At 55.6% G+C, this 20,417-nt stretch overlaps 1 protein-coding gene across 3 annotated transcripts; it reads left to right on the forward strand.

The window, feature by feature from the left end:
* Window positions 1-2,380: 2,380 nt before the first annotated feature.
* Hr38 (Hormone receptor-like in 38) lies at window positions 2,381-19,748 on the forward strand. 3 transcript variants are annotated; one of them, XM_037212127.1, is made up of 6 exons: window positions 2,381-2,496; window positions 15,015-15,100; window positions 15,454-16,082; window positions 16,892-17,587; window positions 17,884-18,062; window positions 18,453-19,747. In XM_037212127.1, the coding sequence occupies exons 1-6, from the start codon at window positions 2,409-2,411 to the stop codon at window positions 18,707-18,709; spliced, it is 1,935 nt and encodes a 644-aa protein (XP_037068022.1). In that variant the 5' UTR covers window positions 2,381-2,408; the 3' UTR covers window positions 18,710-19,747. The 3 variants fall into 3 exon arrangements, with proteins under 3 accessions (XP_037068022.1, XP_037068021.1, XP_037068023.1); XM_037212126.1 differs by lacking the exon at window positions 2,381-2,496 and adding an exon at window positions 10,075-10,185 and having other exon boundaries at window positions 18,453-19,748; XM_037212128.1 differs by lacking the exon at window positions 2,381-2,496 and adding an exon at window positions 10,959-11,063 and having other exon boundaries at window positions 18,453-19,748.
* The last annotated feature ends 669 nt before the right edge of the window (window positions 19,749-20,417 follow it).

Genomic DNA, 20,417 nt, shown 5'->3' on the forward strand with positions numbered 1-20,417 from the left:
GGGTTGGATGTTGGATGGGGTCGCATGGGTTGCATATTTGGATGGGGCTGGATGGGTTTGGGTGTTGGATGGGGCTTGCATGGGGTCGCATATTTGCAAACCCCCTTGGCTAAGCCAGGGGGGTTTGCAAATATGCAAAATGGCAGCGATTCCAAGGTGCATTACTAGACAACGCCTACGTTGTTTAGCAGTCTTGGAGATAGTTTAGTGTGACCCAAGGCGTCAGTGATGCTAACGCTCCGGGTATGATCAGAAGCGAAGGCCGCAGACCATGGAATGCCACTCCCATACGTACCTGATTTAGTCAGGAGTTTTGAGCGGTCACCCACGTCAAAACGTTCGCCCAAATTCAATGAGCACAGGAGAGCACAGGAGTTCCCACCGTTACTGGCTGATAGTGCATGGTCGGATATTGAGGTCGGAGCAATTTCTGTCGATTCCCAAGCATAGTGGACGTCAAGTGGCTCTCAATCAGTGTTAAGCAAGCTGCGCAAGCTTTGATCACGAATCCTGTTTTTGACTATGTAATATAAGAAGTTGAAAATAATTGCTGGTATCACCAAAATAAGACCTGTAATCGAATAGCCCAAGAATAGCGCCATAACCGAAGCTCACCGATAAATACTTGCGAATATTACGAGAAATGGACAAAATACGAGCACATAATGCTATTTGGCACAGGTAGCATTTCCAACACCGCACTGCCATCTGTCGGTGAGAGTGAAGTACTACAAGTGAGTGCATGGATGGCAATTCCGCATGACTATTTTGACAGCACCTCGGGGCCATACAAAAGTCCCATGATGCAGTCAGACAACGGCTCATTAAGAGACATAGTTACTAAATAAACAAAGATATTGTGTAGAACATTCTGTTCCACTGAAAAGTATACAAATCATTGCAAGTAAGCTTATTTCATCATGCCTGATGCTTGCTTCAATATCTCCAAATGTAGAGCATTCCCTAGAGGCACAGCTTTTGTGACGCGTCAGTCGACTAAATGATAGCAGAATGAGGCTTTAGAACCCTCTAGAAACTTATGTTTCACCTGTCCGTCTCCAAAACACTGTGTCACATGTGTTCTACGAACACCGTAATGGTCAAGTGTCGGCAGATTAATTATCGGTCACTGATAGATTGAATGGTAATGAGAGAGCCGAAACGTCCGCTGGCTCGTGACGGCAAACCGCCCAGCAAGGGGTACCGCTACCAGCTGCGAGAGGCGTGCCGCCCAGCGAGGAGTACCGCTACCAGCTGCGAGAAGCGTGCCGCCCAGCGAGGGGTACCGCTACCAGCTGCGAGAGGCGTGCAGCCCAGTAAGGGGTATCGCTACCAGATGCGAAAGGTGTGCCGCCTAGCAAGGGGTACCGCTGCCAGCTGCGAGAGGCGTGCCGCCCAGCAAGGGGTACCGCTGCCAGCTGGGAGAGGCGTGCTGTGGGTGAGCACCATTAACAACACCCGTGTACGTGACGCAAGCTTGGCGAAGGAAAGGTGATATCCAAAAGGCCGACAGCAGTAGTGCAAGAGTTTCCATAAGCGAAGGGCTGGGAATGCCTTTCGATTCAATGGCAGAGCGTTACAGTTTGAGTGAGGCTAGGAGGCAAGGGAGAGTGTTGTACGTGCGGTAACACACACCGTCTCTCTCGTCTATCTACTCTTCACCTCTACCATGTTTCAACGCAAGTAAGCCCTGTCCAATACCATGGATTTGAAAGCATGGTACTGGGTCCCCTTTTCCCCTGTCCGCCTTCACAGACCTTGCTTTAGTGCAGGGCTGGGTCTGAGTCGACACACCAGAGGCGTCAGAGGATCACTTGACTTAGATCACACTTAGACAAAGACGAAATGACGCGGAAGCATACGACAGCCCCCTGAACCAGCCGTCGCAACCCAGCCTAGCACCTGATCACTCTCCATCCGTGCCGACTGCCACGAAGCGGGTGTGCCGTTGGCGGCTTGTTGGAAGTCCGTCGCGTCCGCCGCCGCTGTATCCACGGGTCGCGCGGCTGGCGACCGCCCTACTTCCGGCGCGCTTCCGGTGCCGCCGGCGGCTCGCCATCAGAGTGGCGTGCGCGAGACGACTGTGGGACGCGCCTCAGCATCACTTATGCATGGTACCTGCCGTCGTCGACGGGCACCGGCGGCGGGCCGACGCATCGATCCAGGGTGTGACGTCACACCCACCTGGTCGGGAGCGACGTCATACCTTCCGGTGGCCGCCAGCCAGCGGGCCTCGTCATTGGCGCAGCGCTGCATGACGTCACCGCCGTCCGTGGCTGCCGTTGGCCAGCATGTGTGACGTCATCGGTGTATGACGTCACACACCTGCCCGCCTTAAAGCGGTGCTGGGTCGGAAGCGACGTCATAGTTGGGTGCGGGTGGTAGTGGGCTGGAGCCTAGTATCGTACATGCGATGCCATAGCGGGCCCGGGTCGGAGCTCCGTCAGCCCTCGCTCGCCCGGACCAACAGTGAGACGTCCAGCCAGGAGCCGGCAGGTACGCCACCGCCGTCGCCGCCGTCGCCGCCGCTGCCGCGGCACGCACGGCGCGCTCTCCAACACAGCTGGCAACAGCTGAGTCGGAGCTGTGGCCATGGCTGAATGTTGCGTCCACACTTGCAGTGTCGCATGATTCTCTGCTTCGCGCTCGGCGTGTAGCGTTTTGCTTACCTTCCATGCTGGAGCTCTGATTTGCTGCTATCAGTTTGTCAACAGCGTCTTACGCTCACTCCCCACGCTTTATGTCGCGCCGTCACATGTTTGCCTCGCTATCCTTTGTTAACGTCTATACGCCCTTGCGTACAGTTTACGTTGTTGGCGCCAAGCCTTTAAGCTATTCTTGTATTATCACGAGACGCTCCGATTTGTCGCTGTCGCATGCCGACGATGTGCAATAAACGCTCACTAGCCTTTGTTGGCGTTTTCGTCGGCTATAAATGCACGCCAGTACGGTCATGTCGTGACGCGGGCACGCGTGCGACCTCAGCGGTGCACAACACGGCAGCGTGGCCCTCTTGGCGGCGAGGAGCCTCGTGGCCGTCACGGCACCGTGTCAGCTGCTCCTCATTCAGCAGCGGTGCTCGTGGCCCGACCGTGGGTGCCGGCACGTGCCGTCGGCCGGCCGTGTCGCCTCACGAGACGGCGTGCCGACCACGTGCGCCGCCTCCGCCGCCCCCCGGCAACGGAAGAGCTCGCTCCTCTGACCATCAGGGGACGTAATCACCTGGAGGCCAGCCTTGTGAGGCCGCCCCCCGGCAACGGACGAGCTCGCTCCTCTGACCATCAGGGGACGTAATCACCTGGAGGCCAGCCTTGTGAGGCCGCCCCCCGGCAACGGGCGAGCTCGCTCCTCTGACCATCAGGGGACGTAATCACCTGGAGGCCAGCCTGTGAGGCCGCCTGTCGGAAAAGCAGTGGACGATCATAGCTCGCTCGCTCAGGTAGAGAGCGTATGCGGCCTGTCGATTGCAGCAGTCGCTACGTATCCGATTAGCTTATGGCAGAACCTGGACATCTTCCTGAATACTACGTAGATAAGTAATTACGTGATGTGAGTGTATGTAACATGGTGAGATGAGCGCAGTCACGTTTTTCCTATTGCAGAAATTGTAAAAAGTATGTGTGTCCTTCGTGTTGGCATTACACCGAGCCATAGACATTTGTAAGGTCCAATCCAATCCTCCAGAGCATTCTAGTTCAAATTATCGTCATCAAACCGATCGAGCCATTTCTGTTTCATAAAGGCTTTATTTGGAGAGACGTAATAGTAGTATTCACGCATAACCTACCTATATAGCCACACTACCACCCAAGGGTCTGTAGACCAAAGACGGTAAGTATAGGCTTCTTATTTTTACTATTTCGGTTGTTTTGCTTTCATTTCAGCTTATGATGTATGTGATAATGACCACAGAAATAGCACTTCAGCGATCATGAGATGACAAATTTGACACGTTTTGACACGTTTTGACCTTTAGCGAACCGCTCTATGACCTGGTGCTCTTACATTCCATTGTTCATGTGTACTGATAAGCGAAATAGGAGAGGCTTACTAAGCATTGTGGAGGTGCTCTGACACAGTTATGTTCGTTTCTTACCAAATGGGCATCATCGGGATGTTCTCGTTATTTGTTTGCATTCAATTATCCGATAAAATATTTAATATCAGCCCCAGATTAAATGCTAAAAATTCTCAACCGCCGGGGTGAGGTCAAACTCCTTTTTCATGATGTACAACTCACGCTCATACAAAAAGGGCATCATATGTGAAGATGTAGATTATTTCCAGTCACCATCTTTCCTCAACCAAACTTGCAGTGGTGCGCACTGGCAGACTTCGACCGCGCGGTGCAGTGTCGCACGTGACAGCCACCTCCCACAGTGGTTGTGAGGGACCATTGGTGGTTGTATCTTCAAACGAAACCCCTACGTGCATAGCTATTAATCGTGACTTGAATTGTGTGAATAATAACTCCCACTCGAGTAATAATTCCCGATGGCTTTTGGGCCAAATTAGTTCCTTACACGTACACCTGAAAAAGGAAGTTTTACGTTCTCTTCCGAGTGATTGCAACATTTTTTTTCATTATCAAAGCGCAACGCAACGCAAACGTTGTTTAACACTGATATTACGTAAATTGTTCAGTGCATTAGCGAGAAACATTCTTCACTTCTGCTTTTGTTTCGATAAAGGCATGTTGCCGAAATGTCAACCAAACTATACCTCTATTCTCCTGATTTTCCGAGGAATAAGGTTAATACTACTGTCTTAACACTGATATCAACTGAATGCTTTGCAAGAGTGACTTAAATGGACCATTCTAAGCGTAGATCGCTACAAAGACCCCCACCTTCCGCCTAAGTAGAGCAATTGTAGTTCAACTCAAGTAGTAGAATTGAGTCTCAAGAGGAGTGATTTAAGACCATTCTAAGTGTAGATTGCCTCAAAGACCCCCACCTTCCGCCTAAGTAGAGCAATTCTAGTTCAACTCAAGTAGAATTGAGTCTAGGACTAGACGCAATCTGAAAGAGCACCACGCGTCCCTTTGAAGGTAAACGTCAGGTCCGTGCTAATCTGATTCCCGGCAAGCCACCTTTCGGCCGCCAAAGGCGGTCAATATGTGAAGCATGCAAGTGCGGTTGCTGGGACACGAACCCACGCGTCTGCCGCACAGTGCCCAAACGAGTACTGCGGTCTTCCAAGGAATCCGCCGGAGCGACTAGCACGCGCCGGAGCGGCGGCTGGTGGGATGTGGTGCGCTCGAGTACGTGAGGTGGGGGTGGGGGGTGGGGGTGGGGGGTGGGGGGCATTTATTTAACCGTCCCTGGAATATTGAAAGAAAGGTAGCGAGAGATACAAACTGCACAGGCTAAGTTAGTAGGATTCAATCTAACGATCAGGATCTAGGATCCATGACCAAAAGCCATGTGGATCGAACTCGAAATCATTGTTGGATGTGCCATGAGGCTGCCTCTCGCATCCAGCTTTCAGCAATGGCAATCACGGATCGCGTGTTAACTGATCCCTTTTCTAGGATACGCAAATGCCGAATACCGTTCCACAACACTACGTTAACACTCAACTACCTTCCCTGGAATGATGGGCCTCGCGGCGGGCGCTAAACAGAGCCGGCGCCTGGCCATCGGCCATTCGCGTGTGGCGCGGCGCCGTGCGGGCGGCACTGGGACCGCCTCTGGAGCCATCGGCTGAGTCACTGAGCCGACCGAGAGCGTTCCGGTCAGCTGGTGAAACTGGGGGATTGCACCGGCTCCAGCTCAGAGGGTCCTCACGCCAGCGTATTTGAGGGGTTTACCGGAGTTTATGAGTTTCTTTGCGGACAAAGAGGTGCCCCGATCAAGCTAAGCCGCACCCACACCGGCGTCTCAGAACCAGGATAGCTACTCCACCCCATCAGTTTATCCGGTGGCTTCAGTGGTTCTCCCCGCAAACCCGGTACGATGCTGTGGGAGTGTAGGTCGAAGAGAGTTCATTTGTCACCCACTACTAAGCTCGTAATTTGATGGCGCGGTAGAGCCAACGTACCATGAATTGGCCGTCCTTGAATTCATGCGCAGTGCATACGCCGCTCAATAGCGCTTACGATCTTTCTGTACGGGGTGCGACAAAAAAGTCTGTCATAAAAAGCAGAAGATGCATTCTAGCGAAACCTTGACAGTACTCTGTGCTGCAACCATGCTCTTCCTTTCAAAACTGATGGACATTCCATCAGACATAGACATTTCATCAAGTTCCAAAATATCGTTCAGTTAGGAAGATCATTCAGGAAACTGCTGATAAGCTGTTATCATATTTCGAGTATATTTCACACCGACCGAGAATTGGGCAGGGAAAGTTTGACGCCCGATCAGAGGTGTGACAGAGCTACTGCAGTTTGGTGGCCGCTCGAAACTTGAGGACCCATTTTGGAACTTATGCATTGTATCCTTGCCCCAATGCGATGAGCCTTTGACAAACAGCTTAAAAATGAATCCAGAATAGTTATACGACAGCCACTAAACATGCATCCTGAACTCTGGTGCGTCTTACGACATAACCGATCCTTAAGGATTTTTGCCACAAGCTCAGACTAGATAGACTCCAAATATATGCAGGACTAACATTCCGGGTGGATATTATGTGCTGGAAAGTATAATATCCCGGACCAGACAGCTAGATCACAGGATGCACTTTTTGGATCTACGTTCACGTCTGATCTGCGAATGATCGCAGTTATAAAGATATTATCTTAGTTTATCACGCCGTGCACGTTCACTCTGCCAGTCCTACCGCAGTGCTCTTCCATTCCAACCAATACAAAACGGGCAAAGTCGGTTTCAAGACCCAACGATTCCATGAACGATTCCTATTTACCGAGACTGAAGCAAGTATGTACCAAGACCTGGCTACTCGCGTCCCCTGCTCAAACCCGCCATCCTCAGGCTGGGCCCGGTCCGCGGGCGCGACCCCAGGTCAGCCAGGCCTCGGTGCCAGGCGCAGCGGCGCTCTGTAGTTCGTTTCGACCTCGCCCAGCCCGATCGATCGACGGCCAGTCAGCTGTTCCCGGCTGGACGGTCAGCTTTAGTGGGTCGCTCCGGCGCCGGTCGGTCACCTTCACTCCGCCACTACACGCGCCGGGCGCCGTGCCGCTGCCGCAGTGGATGACGTCAACCGGCGACGTCACACCATGCTTGACGTCACACGCGACCGGCCGCTCGCCGGGCGGCGCCGACGCTCGGCTAGATTTAGCGCGCTGCGCCGCTCGGTTGGGTCGTTGCTCCACGTGCCGGTGGCGCGGGTCAGGTGGTCGGAACGCGAGCCTCGGCTACGGTGTGACGTCATCACACGACGTCGGTAACGATCTGGGTGTGATGCGCCAGATTGTGTGACGGTACGGTGGCTTTCGAGACGGATACTCATGGACCTCCTGCCAGTTGAAGTGCGGGCATGATACGAGCGTCCACGAACCAGTGTAAAACACGATCTTGACTAGCGTGTGCATAAAATATCGAGCTAAATTCCAGGTACATTTGATTACATTCGTTCATGAAAATAGTTCGTTATCACTCGATTTGAGACGCGATAAAAATGTTAGTACCCCGTCAAGAACGTAACTCACAGTCATAAAAAGTATGGAAGTAATTGTAACTTGTGTACATGGTCATAAGACTAAATTTATGGAGCATTGGCGTTTCGTCACAGCGGCCCACCAGATGTTAGTGCAACAGATAGGCGCACACGCTTTAGACGTTCGCAGCGCTTTTGAGCATGGAGAAATGCAACGGCATGGCATCCCTTACTATCTTGTGACGGTTGGAAATGGCTGTACCGCCCGCTGCGCAAATCTTTCATCTTGGCAAGGCTACACTTTATGCTCAGATTACAAGTGCGTTAGTTAAGGGATTGTTTTTAGGAGGCTCCATTAGCATACTTTACCTATGCGAAAGGATTTCGGGGGGGGGGGGGGGGTGCCGATAGTGTGGTGTTAGTACCTGTGCGTCTGAAAAACCAGAGGTGCCCGCTGTCCCTGCCAGGGTCAGAGGCATACGACACCATATAGTCTCAGCAGCTCAGTGAGTCATAAAGCCCAAATGGCAATGACGACATAAGGGTGTCTGCTTGGGCGACTTTTGTATTTGGTAATTTTGGCCAAATCACCGCGAAAACGCAAACATTTTGGGTGAATGCTGGTAACGGCGAACACGACTGCACACATGTGCAATTTTGCGATCCTCTTTCGGTTTAAACCGCAGCGTTTTCTATTGAAGAGCAGTTTCGGAAGACATGAAACACTAGACATTATTTTTAAGCAACAGATTCACAGGTGTATCTTTTCGCTGTTACACATCATACCTATAAAAAACAGAAAGATGCGCTGCTAGCCCAAGGACAGGAATGGATGACAAATGCAAATTCAAGAGGAACCAGATGGTAATGAAACTGAATGAATGAAGACTGAGGAATGAGCGAAGAATGAAAATAACATTAAATGAAAATAAAATTAAAGCAAAAAGAGCAAATGAGGAGGAATGGTAACGCCACAATGGGCAATTTCCGGCCGACTCCTGGCTCGGCTATCGGCCCAGGTAATGTGAGATCTGCTAATGGGTTGTAACAGGCAGACTTGTTTACACCATGTAGGTAGTGTTTCGTCTTCATGCGCTCTGATTGCAAAGATTTGACAATAATCCTAAAAAGTGAGTGGACGAGCACGTGTTTTTGCGTGATAGCGCATGACTGCATATACATCGAACCAAACTTCTGCCAATGCCCATGCTCGTTGTTTTGTCATAATCTGATAGTTTTTTTGTATGGATCTGATAATTTTTCGTCAGAATCTGGTAGTCTTAAGTGGCTGCGACGCCATTTGTCACAAGCCCAACCTTTGTATTTTAACTTCTTCGAAATTTTGACTCAAATTTTTCCATGTTTATCGAACGTAAGGGTGACCCAATCGAGCAGATGGCCAAGTTAAATTTTTTACAGCTCAAGTGAGATTCTCTTGTTCTTCGGCATCACTCACAATCACTGGTATAACGCAATTTGTGCATTGGCATTAAGCTTAAAAATGCGCACAGTATTATTCTTGTCACAAACCTTGTCATATATGCCAGGATTGCAAAGAGGATGTGAAATGAAGCTTCTATGGAATCGGAGCGATATCTATTGTCCGGTGAAATTTGAATTGTTTTCTCTAGCAATGCCGCTGAAAATATGCTCTGTTATTAGTCCTAGAGAAGACATCGAGCATATGGAAGAATTGTTGCATCACTTACAGAAGTATATGGGTGCCGGCGCGATCGACGCCGACCAGTGAACTGGGGCCGGGAGACGCTGTAAATGTTCTGCTGTGTTAGCGGAGATGGAGCTTCAGATCTTGCTTTCCGAAGCAGAACGTCTCGCCGCTAGTTCCCTCTGAAGAAGGACAGGCTCTTTCCTTTGCAATGTTGCGATAGCTGTCCTTCCTGATCTTGCTGTGTGCGCGTTTCTCGCCTCTTGCGAACACCCTGCTGTCCAGGTCAATGAACACACTGCTAAGCATACGAACTATCAACGAAGACGAAGTATATGACTTACAGAATTGATGGGTGGTTAGACAACGGAGGGGTGAGGAGTAGTTTCTTCACTTCTCTTTGGGCTTTAGAACACGTGAATCAAAGCGTGACATTCAGCCCCGGGCCTCTTTTTCTTACTCACCGACTCGCAGCTTTTCTTCAAAGTGATGCCTGCGAAATCCGGCAAGTGGTTCCCCGTTCTAAAAACGGCTCTCTCTCTCCGAACCGAGCCCACGCTACAGCTTAACTGTGCACTCCTCGTGTGACGCGCTGCGGGCGGCTCCGACTCGCAGTTGGCCCTGCGCCATACGCGACCGACCTTCGTCCCCAGAAATCCCGGCCGGCACTGGCTGCATCAACATCCGTGCAGCGTACTCCAACCGGACGAGTGCACCCGTCCCGGTTACGCGCGTCATCCCCCCCCCCCCTCGCCGCCCCCGCCTGAGACGTCCGACCGGCTATATATCGGTGAAGCCCGTCCTAGTCGGGCATTTGTTGTGACGGCTCTCGGCCGCAAGCCACGCCATGTGTGCCGGCGCGGACGACCTAGCCGACCTTCTGAGCGAGCTGAATCGACTCGCTGCCGAGATCGAGCGCGTCGGTGGCGACGACCAGTGGGACCCGGCGCATCCCGGTACGTGGTCGGACGGCGTCTGCTCAGCGGCGGATGCTCTGCCGCCAACCGTCCCCTCCGTGCCACTCCGCGGCGGGCTGTGTGCGGACTGTGCTCAGTGTCCGCCGAGTCTCGCTCGGGTCACTGGAGAGGGGTGCTTGTGAGGCAGGAGAGCGTGATCCACGTGTGATGTTCTGCTGAGTGGTATCCTGGCGTTCTCTGGCTCACAAGCCGCCGTCATGTGGTCGTATGGTCGGATGCCTGGCAGGCTAACGGCTCCAGGTCAAACCTAGGATTGACCCGGCTCATTAACAACCAGGGGCCAACCGACACTCCGGCTCTCCGCTGACGAATGACATGCACAAACCAAGAACTTGAGGACCGTTCAGGTGATGGTGCAGCCATCTACCGGCAGTTAGACGAACCGGTTTGGAGGTGACCATGGTCCTTATAAAGCTGGCGTCACTCGGCAAGACGAGCTCTCTTCTCACTAAAATTTGCCGGACCCCGCGGGCGCACAGCTGTGACCCCGAGGTCAGAGAGAATCCGGCCAACTGCCAGCGGCGCTTCCCCTGGCAACACCACCACCCGCGCCTCGCGCCAACCGCCCTCCATCGATTGACCGTGTGACGTCAAACGGTGACGTCAAAGCCTCCGATGGCTCTCTAGGCGGCGGGCGTCAACTGTGACGTCACAATGCAGATGTGACGTCACATCGACGGTGCCGTAGGAGGCGGGGCCTGCGGGCCGTCTTGGCTGCCGGCGGCGGGCCGTTAGTCTGTTGCGCGTGGCCCGGAGAGGTGCGAGGGAGACCGCCCGGTGCACGTCTAGCCCGCCCACCGCCCAGCTGCCCGGCCCCCCAGCAGTGGGCCTGCAAGCGCCCAGGGCGCATTCACCAGGTGAGGGGCGCGGGGGTCGCATCATCGCCTTCCCCTCAATCCAGACAGTGCCCTTAGGCCTGGTGCTCCAGTTTGTTCACAGTTTGGTGTGCAATCGAAAGGCAAGTAACTGACTTTCAGCTATGGGCTACAGCATGCAGTGTAGCTGATGCGTTGCATACATAGCGGTAGATAATAGGAAATGGGTCGTGGTATATGCATCAAACCGGTTGTCGATAATTGTATGTCATTATAACGGGGTGTAATTTGGGAATATTTCAGTACCAGGATCGTGCTAGCTGATATGGAATGCAAATGGGATGTGGCACTTGTTAATTGCTTGGTTGGAGCAACAGTGATTAACTTCACCAGTCCCCCCCCCCCGTCAAGGCGTAAACGCTCCCCATGATTGAAAATCCTTTTTTATGTATCTTTCCCTGATGGGCGTAGAAACAGATCAAACCCGATGAGTCATGGCTCATCCAATATTTGGTGACATTTGCCTTGATATACTTACTTTAAAGGGAATCTAAAGGTTATGCCTAGTGACTGGGGCGTACGAGCCCTAATGCATTGCATAGCACTTGTTGATCGTTGGCTGGCTTTAAAACAAAACGTCACAGTCGGTGGACATGTGTTAGCATCTGAGGGTATGTGGCCAGCTGTCGATATGGTTTTCTTGTTTTCTCTGACATATCAGTCATCATTTAAAGTTGTTAATATCATAAGTTTAAGCTGGAGTTTGCTCAAGGTATGCAGATGGCATTAATTAATTAATTAACCTAACGCTAAAACAGCTGTCGCTAAAAACAGCTAAAACACTTGAACGTTTTCTTAAGGTTTTCCTCTGCCACAGTTGCTTGCAGTTCGCCGTTTGTTACGTTTCCGTGATATGCATGTCCAACCGCGGATAAAACACAAAATTATATGGAGGGGCATGAGCAGGAATTCGGGACATTGGGATTGGTACATCTCAAATTTTCCACTGAATTCTGCGTGTATTGCGTGCCTGGACTAAAGCAACACGGCGTGGCACGTAATTGACTTGTTAAATATACGTGTCCACCTTGTTTTTTCTCATTGTCAGCATTTTTACCCATATATTGATATTATTATATTTTTGGTAAAGGTGGCGAATCATTTTTTGGTAAAGGTGGGGGGGGGGGGGGGGGCGCGTGCCCCACGTGCCACACGTACGTAAAAGCGCCTCTGTTTCCATAACTAGCAGCCAATCGCACCACAAAAGATCGCGGCGTTTTCCAGGTGATGGAAATGGTGCTTTCCACACCAATAGAATGACAAATGGGTTTAACAGCTAGAACAACAAAATGATATATGACTATGTTGCACGGGCGAAGCACGTTGCACATCAAGTATTCGTTGTAACCATGAGGTATTCGGTGTGCACTCCTGCACGAGTTTCTGCAGCGTGCGTGTAAGGAAAGCAAATGAGGGAATGCAATAATATTTAGCTTAACACAAAATAAAATAAAATAATATAAAATGTAGTTAGTTGGTCGCGTGGTAGTAAACAAAATGTGTTTACACGCGTACGCCCTTCACAGGGACATCATGTCTTTGGCCTAGCTTGACGTGCTGTCTCATGGTCCGTTTGTCTACCCCACTGCACACTGCCCCGCCCCAAATTACAGCTGTGCCACCTGCGCGCACATAATTCAAGATGAACCCAGCATTCTGGAACCTTTCCCCGTTACCCCAGAAATCGACCTCCCGGCATGACAGCGGCATAGCATTGCCATCGCCCTAATACAGATGAAAGAGCTGGGCGCAAATGTCAGCACTGTCGCCATTTTAAGCCTAATTCCTGCGCCGCCGCCCGCCATTACGGACGGTTCGGCTGGCGGCTATGTTTGGCCGGCGGGTGCCTCCCCGGTCCTACTGTGCGCCGCGTCCATCCGCCTGTACTCGCCCCGCCGGGCGGCCATTACGCGCGCCCGCGGGACAGCAGGCGACGGCGACACGACCTGGCCATCGCCCGAGGCCCACTGAGCGGCACGTGCCGTCGGCGACGGCCGCTGCGCGCGCACGCGGCATCGATCGCCTCGGGCGGGCGGCGTCCGAACAGGTCATGAGGTCACGTGCGTAGGCCGCAGGTCACGCCCGCGGAGGGGGGTGGGGGCTAGGTGGGGACGACTGGAGGGGAGTGGATGTATGAGACTTTCCTGGTATCAGTTCATAAACCCGCACTTTTCGACATCACGCTGGTTTTTAATAACGCATATTTTCCCCCCTCCCCTGGTAAGGTCTCCTGAGGCACTGAATGAAAAACTTTTCGTCCCAATGTTATTTTTTGTCTTTTTTATGTTTCAACGAGAGTGCCTCGGTCCGGGTGGTCATGTGACCTATTTCGGTATGAATGGTGTGTGTCATTGGGACTTTTGACGATGCACTCAGCCGCTGGGGCCTTATGGCGTTGCCAACCTCCCCCGAAAAGAGGGGCGGTCAACGCGAAAATCAAAACCTGTTCCTCGGGTTTGCGAGACACGAGGCTGAATCGCTGCGCCACCACACCCCGACCTACTTCGTGATCCTGTTGTGGAAAGTAGCAAAACTTGGACGGGAGAAAGTTTACTTATCGGATACTGAACTGACCCCTGGTGGTACATGTGCGCTTGACGGCCATCTGGCACACATTTCTTGCGTCGTGAAGCAGTGAGAGCTACGTAGTCCATTTCAACGAGCCTGTCCCTATATGAAAGATCCAGAAAATAGCGTCCGTCTGATAGACTTCAGATAAATAGGCCACAGAACCTGCTAAGTGCGCTGTGTGGCTTTGTCAAGAGGAAAGGCTCGTCTTGACTTCAGCACCCGCAGACACAAGCTTACATCTCAAACTCGGCGCAGGGTAGCTTCGGCTTCCGTACTAGTCGCAAACTGTCCAATGTTAGAAGCATCGGGATTAACAATGCCTTCCGGCGGCAACGGCACAACACTAGGTACTGGTCTTTATCTGCCATGGTGGCCGCCCGACGTGGTCATCGTCGCCCTTGCAGTTACCGCCCCTCCGCTCCCCCCCCCCCCCTGCTTGGGGGAGGGGTGATGGAGGGTGGCCCTACCAGCATCGTCCATCCCCATATCGCTGTCCAGACGGAGATGGGGTGGGGGCGCGTCCGCACCACAAAGAGTGACAGCTCGCCACCCACGGCTGGCGCGGCTGTCATGCGGCTTTTGTGCCCCCGCGGCCGCTTGGCTCACCTGTCTGTCAGTCAGCCGACAGTCCGGCGGCGGCGGCGCGGGGCTCGCCCTCAGTCGCGCCGCCGAGCTCCCAGCGCGACCACTGGCGGTCTCTGAGCCCCGCCGAGCCCCGCCGAGCCCAGCCGAGCCCCTTCCTGAGCCGCGTCGGGCCCATTCCTGATAAGCTCCGTCGAGCCCTTCTGAGCCCTTTCTTGGACTCTGTCCAGCTCGTACCCAGTCCCTATCTTCTTGAGCACTTCGCCAGACCCTGCGGAGGACCTATTAAGGACTTGTCCGAGTCCTGCCTGTGAAGCCGCGGAGCGTCCGCCGGACCGCTTCGAACCAGCACTCTTCGGCCAGTCCAAACACTGGGCCACTTGTCAACCCTGACCCACTTCCAGCCCTTTCCAAATCGTGTCCGGCCTCCCTGGACCCGGCTCATCTCGCCGTCGCTCCCAGATTCCCTGCGCCCCCTTCCCTCCCCTCCCCCCTGCCCAGCCTCGCAGCTAGCGCCCTCGGGCGTCGCAGTCCCCGTCCGCTCGCCAGCCAGCCGGGTCGGCGCGGCCGCGCCCTTTCGTCACCATTGACCACTTCGCCTGCCCGGAGCCGCTGATGTCGGCCGGAGCGCTCAGCGCCTTCGCCCGTACGTACCTGCACCCGTCAGCGCCCACGTCACGGATGTGACGGTGACGCACGCCGTCGCCGGGCGGAGACAGTGTGACAGTGTGACGTGACAGCGCGGCGTGCTGCTCACGAACGCTCTCTATCCTGTTGCAGGACCGTCGTTGCAGTCTTCGGCCGGCTCTCACTGGTCGTCTAGCACCAGCAGCCCGGCACAAAGCATGCTCCTTCTTCAGCCTCAGGTAAAGGGCGAGCCAGCCGGCGACTCGTGCAATACTAAAGTTGCGCGGTAGGGAAAAACTGTATTCAACGACCTTTAATGTCTCTAAAACATGTAAGAAGGAAACTTGCAGAAACGGCGTAGAAACATCTCTCCGCAAGTATTGTCTAAGACTTTCTGAGCAGCGCCACGCGCGAATAAGCTACGGAGTGTCGCCGAGGAGCTCCGTGTGGAAACGCCACCAGTTACCTCCGTCAGTCGGGCTCCGGCTCACTCGCAGCCCGCGACCACGACGCCGGCCCGTCGCCGGACGACGGCGGCCCGTCGCCGGCTCCGCGCCGCGCCCGTGCGCTGATGTCAACGGTCTCTCCACAGGGCCACAGTCAGCAGGGCTTCTCCGATCCCTACTCGTACGAGAGCAGCTACCCGGTCGTGTCGCAGTCGGAGGAGTTCAAGCTGCCGCAGTGCGTGGCCGCCGAGCCGGCCGATACCTCGCTGGCCGACATCCTGCAGGCCGAGATGTTCGCCTCGGCCGTCGAGCTGAAGCCGCAGCCGTTCTACAACTCGCCGGCGGGCAGCCCGCAGGCGGCGGCGGCGGCCGGCGGACCGGCGCGTGCCAGCCCACCGGCCGACCCGCTCTCGCTGCCCAGCTTCGAGGAGACGTACGCGCCCCGACCGCGGCTCGACCAGTACCCGTACCGGCCAGAGAAGCCAGCCACCGAGTACGCCGGCTACGGGTACGAGTACGCGCCGCTGTACCAGCGCGGCGGCGCCTTCTCGGCGCCCGAGCCGTACGTCCAGCCGGCGCGCTACCCAGCCGAGCTGTACGCGCCGTTCGCGCCGCACCCGCCGGCCGTGCCACCGCCGTACCCGGGCCCCGTGGCGCCGTACCCGGGCGCCGGCGACAGCGGCCACGCGGCGGCGGCGGCGGCGGCTGTGGCGGCGAACCAGGGCGGCAAGCCGCGCCGCTCCAGTCTGCCTCTGACTCTGAACAGGCAGGACGGGTGAGTGCACGACGGGGAGGCGGGGGAGCGAGGGGAGTGGTGCCACTCGGCCCAGCCGAGCTCAGGTGCCGTGGTGAGGAGGACTCGCATCGCCATCCACAAACAGCAGTCACCAATCGAAAGACGCTGCAATGCGGCGTCTGTAGGGAGCGAGGGGGTGACTTGATCCGCAGTCACGAATCCTCGCCATACTGCCAGGATTGCGGTGCATCTTCCCCCTCTTGCGGAATGAGCTTAAATCGGATATTCATCAGATGAGATAGGCTACGCGTTTGTTCGTTGGCCTAGACCGGTACCGGATTCCTGAAGTCAGATGGAAAAGCCGGGCCTGTTGTATTTCCCAACGCTTTCCATCGCCAAATATTTAGCGTTGAAACTAGCGGCAAGCCCACTTCTCATCGTGGAGCTGCGCGAGCCCACGTGTGTTTGTTTGCGAGAACAATCAAGCTGTCGTGCTTTTTTACGGTGAGGCACATATGTTTCAATAAACCCCACCATTCAAGATGTGGGCACTTGCGACAAAAAGCAATCCTCGCAGCTGAGTTAATGCCTTTTGAACCCCACACATGCCGGGTTGTACGGTTCGCTTAAGTTAGCACCTCTGTATCTCCACTACAGCTGACCCATCATCTGCCCCGCCTGACCCCGCTTGGTCTCTGGTCTCCTACTCCACCCGGCCCGTTTTACAATGCTACTTACCCCGATTCTGACCTCGCCTCCGTCTCGTTTGGCCCCGCGCCTGACCCCACCTGACCCGCATCTGACCTCGCGCTCGACCCCGCGTCTGACCCGCCTCTCCGCCGCCGCAGGCTGGACATGATGCGGATGCGGATCGGCGGCTCGTCCCCGGCCACACCCAGCGCCACCTCGTCGCCGACCTCGGCGCGCGGCTCGCCTACTGAGCACAAGCCCAAGTCGCCCTCGCTGCTGTGTGCCGTCTGTGGCGACACGGCCGCCTGCCAGCACTACGGCGTGCGCACCTGCGAGGGCTGTAAGGGCTTCTTCAAGCGTACCGTGCAGAAGGGAGCCAAGTACGTGTGCAGCACGGGCAGCCAGAACTGCACGGTCGACAAGCGACGACGCAACCGCTGCCAGTTTTGCCGATTCCAGAAGTGTCTGGTGAACGGCATGGTGCGCGAGGTCGTGCGCACCGACTCGCTGAAGGGTCGCCGCGGCCGACTGCCGAGCAAGCCCAAGTCGCCGCAGGAGCCGCCGCCGTCGCCGCCCGTCTCGCTCATCACGGCGCTGGTGCGCGCGCACGTGGACACGTCGCCGGACGTGGCGAGCCACGACTTCTCGCAGCTGCGCGTGCCGGACGGCTCGCAGTCGCCCACCTCCGAGGCGGACAGCATCCAGCGCTTCTACAGCCTCGTCACGTCGTCCATCGACGTGATCCGCGGCTTCGCCGAGCGCATCCCGGGCTTCGGCGAGCTCTGCCCCGAGGACAAGGAGCTGCTGTTCCAGTCGGCCTCGCTCGAGCTGTTCGTCTTGCGGCTGGCCTACAGGTGAGTGGTGGATGGCGACGGTCGCGGTGCGTGCCTGGTTCAAGCCCCTGCGACCGGTAATGGTCAGGAGGTCTCCCTGAAGTCGTCTGGTTGATTTAGCCACAGGAGTGCGTGGCGATCGTCCGCCCCCTTAACACGCGGTAAAACGGCGTATATGTATGGGGATGTCTGTCTCACCTGCCAGGTCTGCCTGCTGTTCACCACCGCCGAGCAGCGGCGCACAGCCTCCCCTAGCAGACCACCTCCGGCGCTCCCGTCGACCGTGACCCTAACCACCCGAACTTTGTGGTCCACAGGTACAACGTGCAGGACGACAAGTTCGTGTTCGAGACAGGCCTAGTCCTTCACCGGCTGCAGTGCGAGCGAACCTTCCGGAACTGGCTGCAGCCCATCGTCGACTTCTCGGCCAGTCTGCGCGCCATGGAGCTGGACGTGTCGTCGTTCGCCTGCCTGGCCGCCCTCACCCTTATCACAGGTGCGTCACGGCGCGGTGCGGGGCGCAGTGCAACGACCGGGCAGGGAGTCGGCCGAGCCGCCTCCCCGTGGGGCCTCCCGTGGGGCGGGCGGCATTACCGGGCGAGACTGTGTGATTGTGAGACATTGGTCAGTAATTATTTAGCCGCCTATGCTATAACAGCGGATGGAGGGTTTGATCGCGGCGTAATATCACCGCAGGACTGGCAGATGACATCAGGCGACGGATGTGGCCGTCCGGGGTGTTTGAATCCCCAGTGTTTGCCCTGCCCCTGCCGAGCTCATCAGCTCAGTCGCATACAGCGCTCCACGCTCTGTCCAGGCCGGCCCTGACACGGCACTCTCTCCCTCCACCCCTACTCTATCCACTGACGAAACGTGCTCTTCGCAGACCGTCACGGCGTGAAAGAGCCGATGAAGATCGAGTCGATCCAGGGTCGCATCATCAACAGCCTGCGCGACCACGCCACGTACGGTCGGGGGGTGCGCCGCTCGCCCACCTACATGCCGCAGGTGCTCGGCAAGCTCCCCGAGCTGCGCTCGCTCAGCCTGCAGGGGCTGCAGATCCTCTTCTACTTGAAGCTGCAGGACCTGGTGCCGGCGCCTCCGCTCATCGAGAGCCTCTTCGCGCAGAGTCTGCCGTTCTGAGCCGGCGCCGGGCGCCGCTCACATAATCAAAAGTCGTCGTCGGCGGGCGGCCGGCCGGGCCGCCGCCGCCGCCGCCGCCGCCGCCGCCGCCCCTGTGTATAGCTCCGACGCTGGCGCTTGGAGGCGGGTCTGGCCAGGTCGGGTCGGGTCAGGTCGGATCGGGGCACGGGCCGGCGGGCTGAAGGGCCGCGTTTTCGCACCGGATTTTGTACGGCGACTGTCAGGAGGGAGGGCGATCCAGCTGTGAGCGGCGCGCGCCGCGGCGGCCGGCGCCGAGGGGCGGAACCAGCCTTGACTTGCGTACCTGTTTGCTGTGAGGTCGCCGCAAAACGCGACAGCCGGCCGGCGCGCCCGACGCCTTTCCCTATACATGTACATATAGGTGTCATGCTTTTTGTGTTACCGTTACCGGCTCAACATGGTTTAAAATCTCGATTGGTGTCCATTTCTGCGTGTGGTCTGTTTCCGTTGATCCGCAATAAGTTCAGTTCGGCGCGAGTTCCACCGTTGCGCTGTAAGCCGCTGCGCGGGCGCTAAGACAAGTTGTATGTTCCTCATTTGCCTGCCGTCGGCCGAGAGCGCGAGCGGCGTGTGTGCGCGCCCGGTGTGTCCCCCGTTCTCGGTGTCGCGGCTGGCCCCGTCGGCCCGCCGCATCACATATCTAGGTGTTGCTCGCGTGCGCGCGCGGCCAGGCCGCCGTCGCTGCGCCCTAGCGAGTTTCTCTCTGCTGCCCGCTTCCAGCGTTGCCAGTCCTTCCGGGCGCCGTGGTGGCGGAAGCGCTGCCGACGTCCCGCTGTCGCCTGGGCCATACAGCGCTGCACCCCTCATACGTTGTTGACCCCACTACATATATATATTGTTAACAATAAATCTCAACACGTTGTAAGGCCTGTGTTTACGAGGCATTGAACTCGAGGAGGTGGGAGCCGAGGCGCAGTGGGCTGATGCCGACGCCTTGACACCTGCCCGCCAGTGCCCTGCGTGTCCCGTCGACCCCTATCGTCTCACCTTTAGTATATATATATATATATATATATATATATATATATATATATATATTTGGTGGTAAGCGTAGGAAGGCAAAGTTGGCTTACGGCTATGATACTAATTTGAGCACGGCGTTGACAATGTATTGCGCCCGGACTTGATTTAAGAAAACCATGATGACTCCTGCAAGGCCGCTCTTTCTCTGCTGCAGATGATTCGAGGTTGGAGCTGGCCTCGGTTCTTTTGCCTTTGAATTTTGAACACGACTTAAGCATCCGGAAAAACAATAGGTAAAAGTAATCGTACTGATGCTCTGAGCGCAACCACATGGATTCTGAAAGTACTAAAATCACCAGCAAACAGATCGGCTACCACGTTGTCGCTACTTCAAACAACTTTTCACCAACCTCGGTGCCCTACAGAATAATCTAGATCTTACGGTGCTCACCCGCGCTCGGCGAACCCCGAACGGCCCTGTGTTCGGGTAGACCGAACCATCAGACGCAGGAAAAACAGCGCAGTACATGTGGGGGCTGACTAATCACTTTTACGCCATTTCCAAAACGCCCCGTTCATCGTGGGCAAGAGGCATTCATCAGCCATGGGCGGGCTTAAGACCCCCCCCCCCCCCCCGGGCCTAGCGGGAGCCCCGACCGGGCGCCCGCACAAGTCATGAAGAGGGGCCTCTGTGCGGCGAAGTTTCCGTAAAGAAGAACTCCCA

Source organism: Pollicipes pollicipes, unplaced genomic scaffold (genome assembly GCF_011947565.3).
Source record: "Pollicipes pollicipes isolate AB1234 unplaced genomic scaffold, Ppol_2.1 Scaffold_3087;HRSCAF=3621_pilon_pilon_pilon, whole genome shotgun sequence".
Taxonomy (NCBI): domain Eukaryota; kingdom Metazoa; phylum Arthropoda; class Thecostraca; order Pollicipedomorpha; family Pollicipedidae; genus Pollicipes; species Pollicipes pollicipes.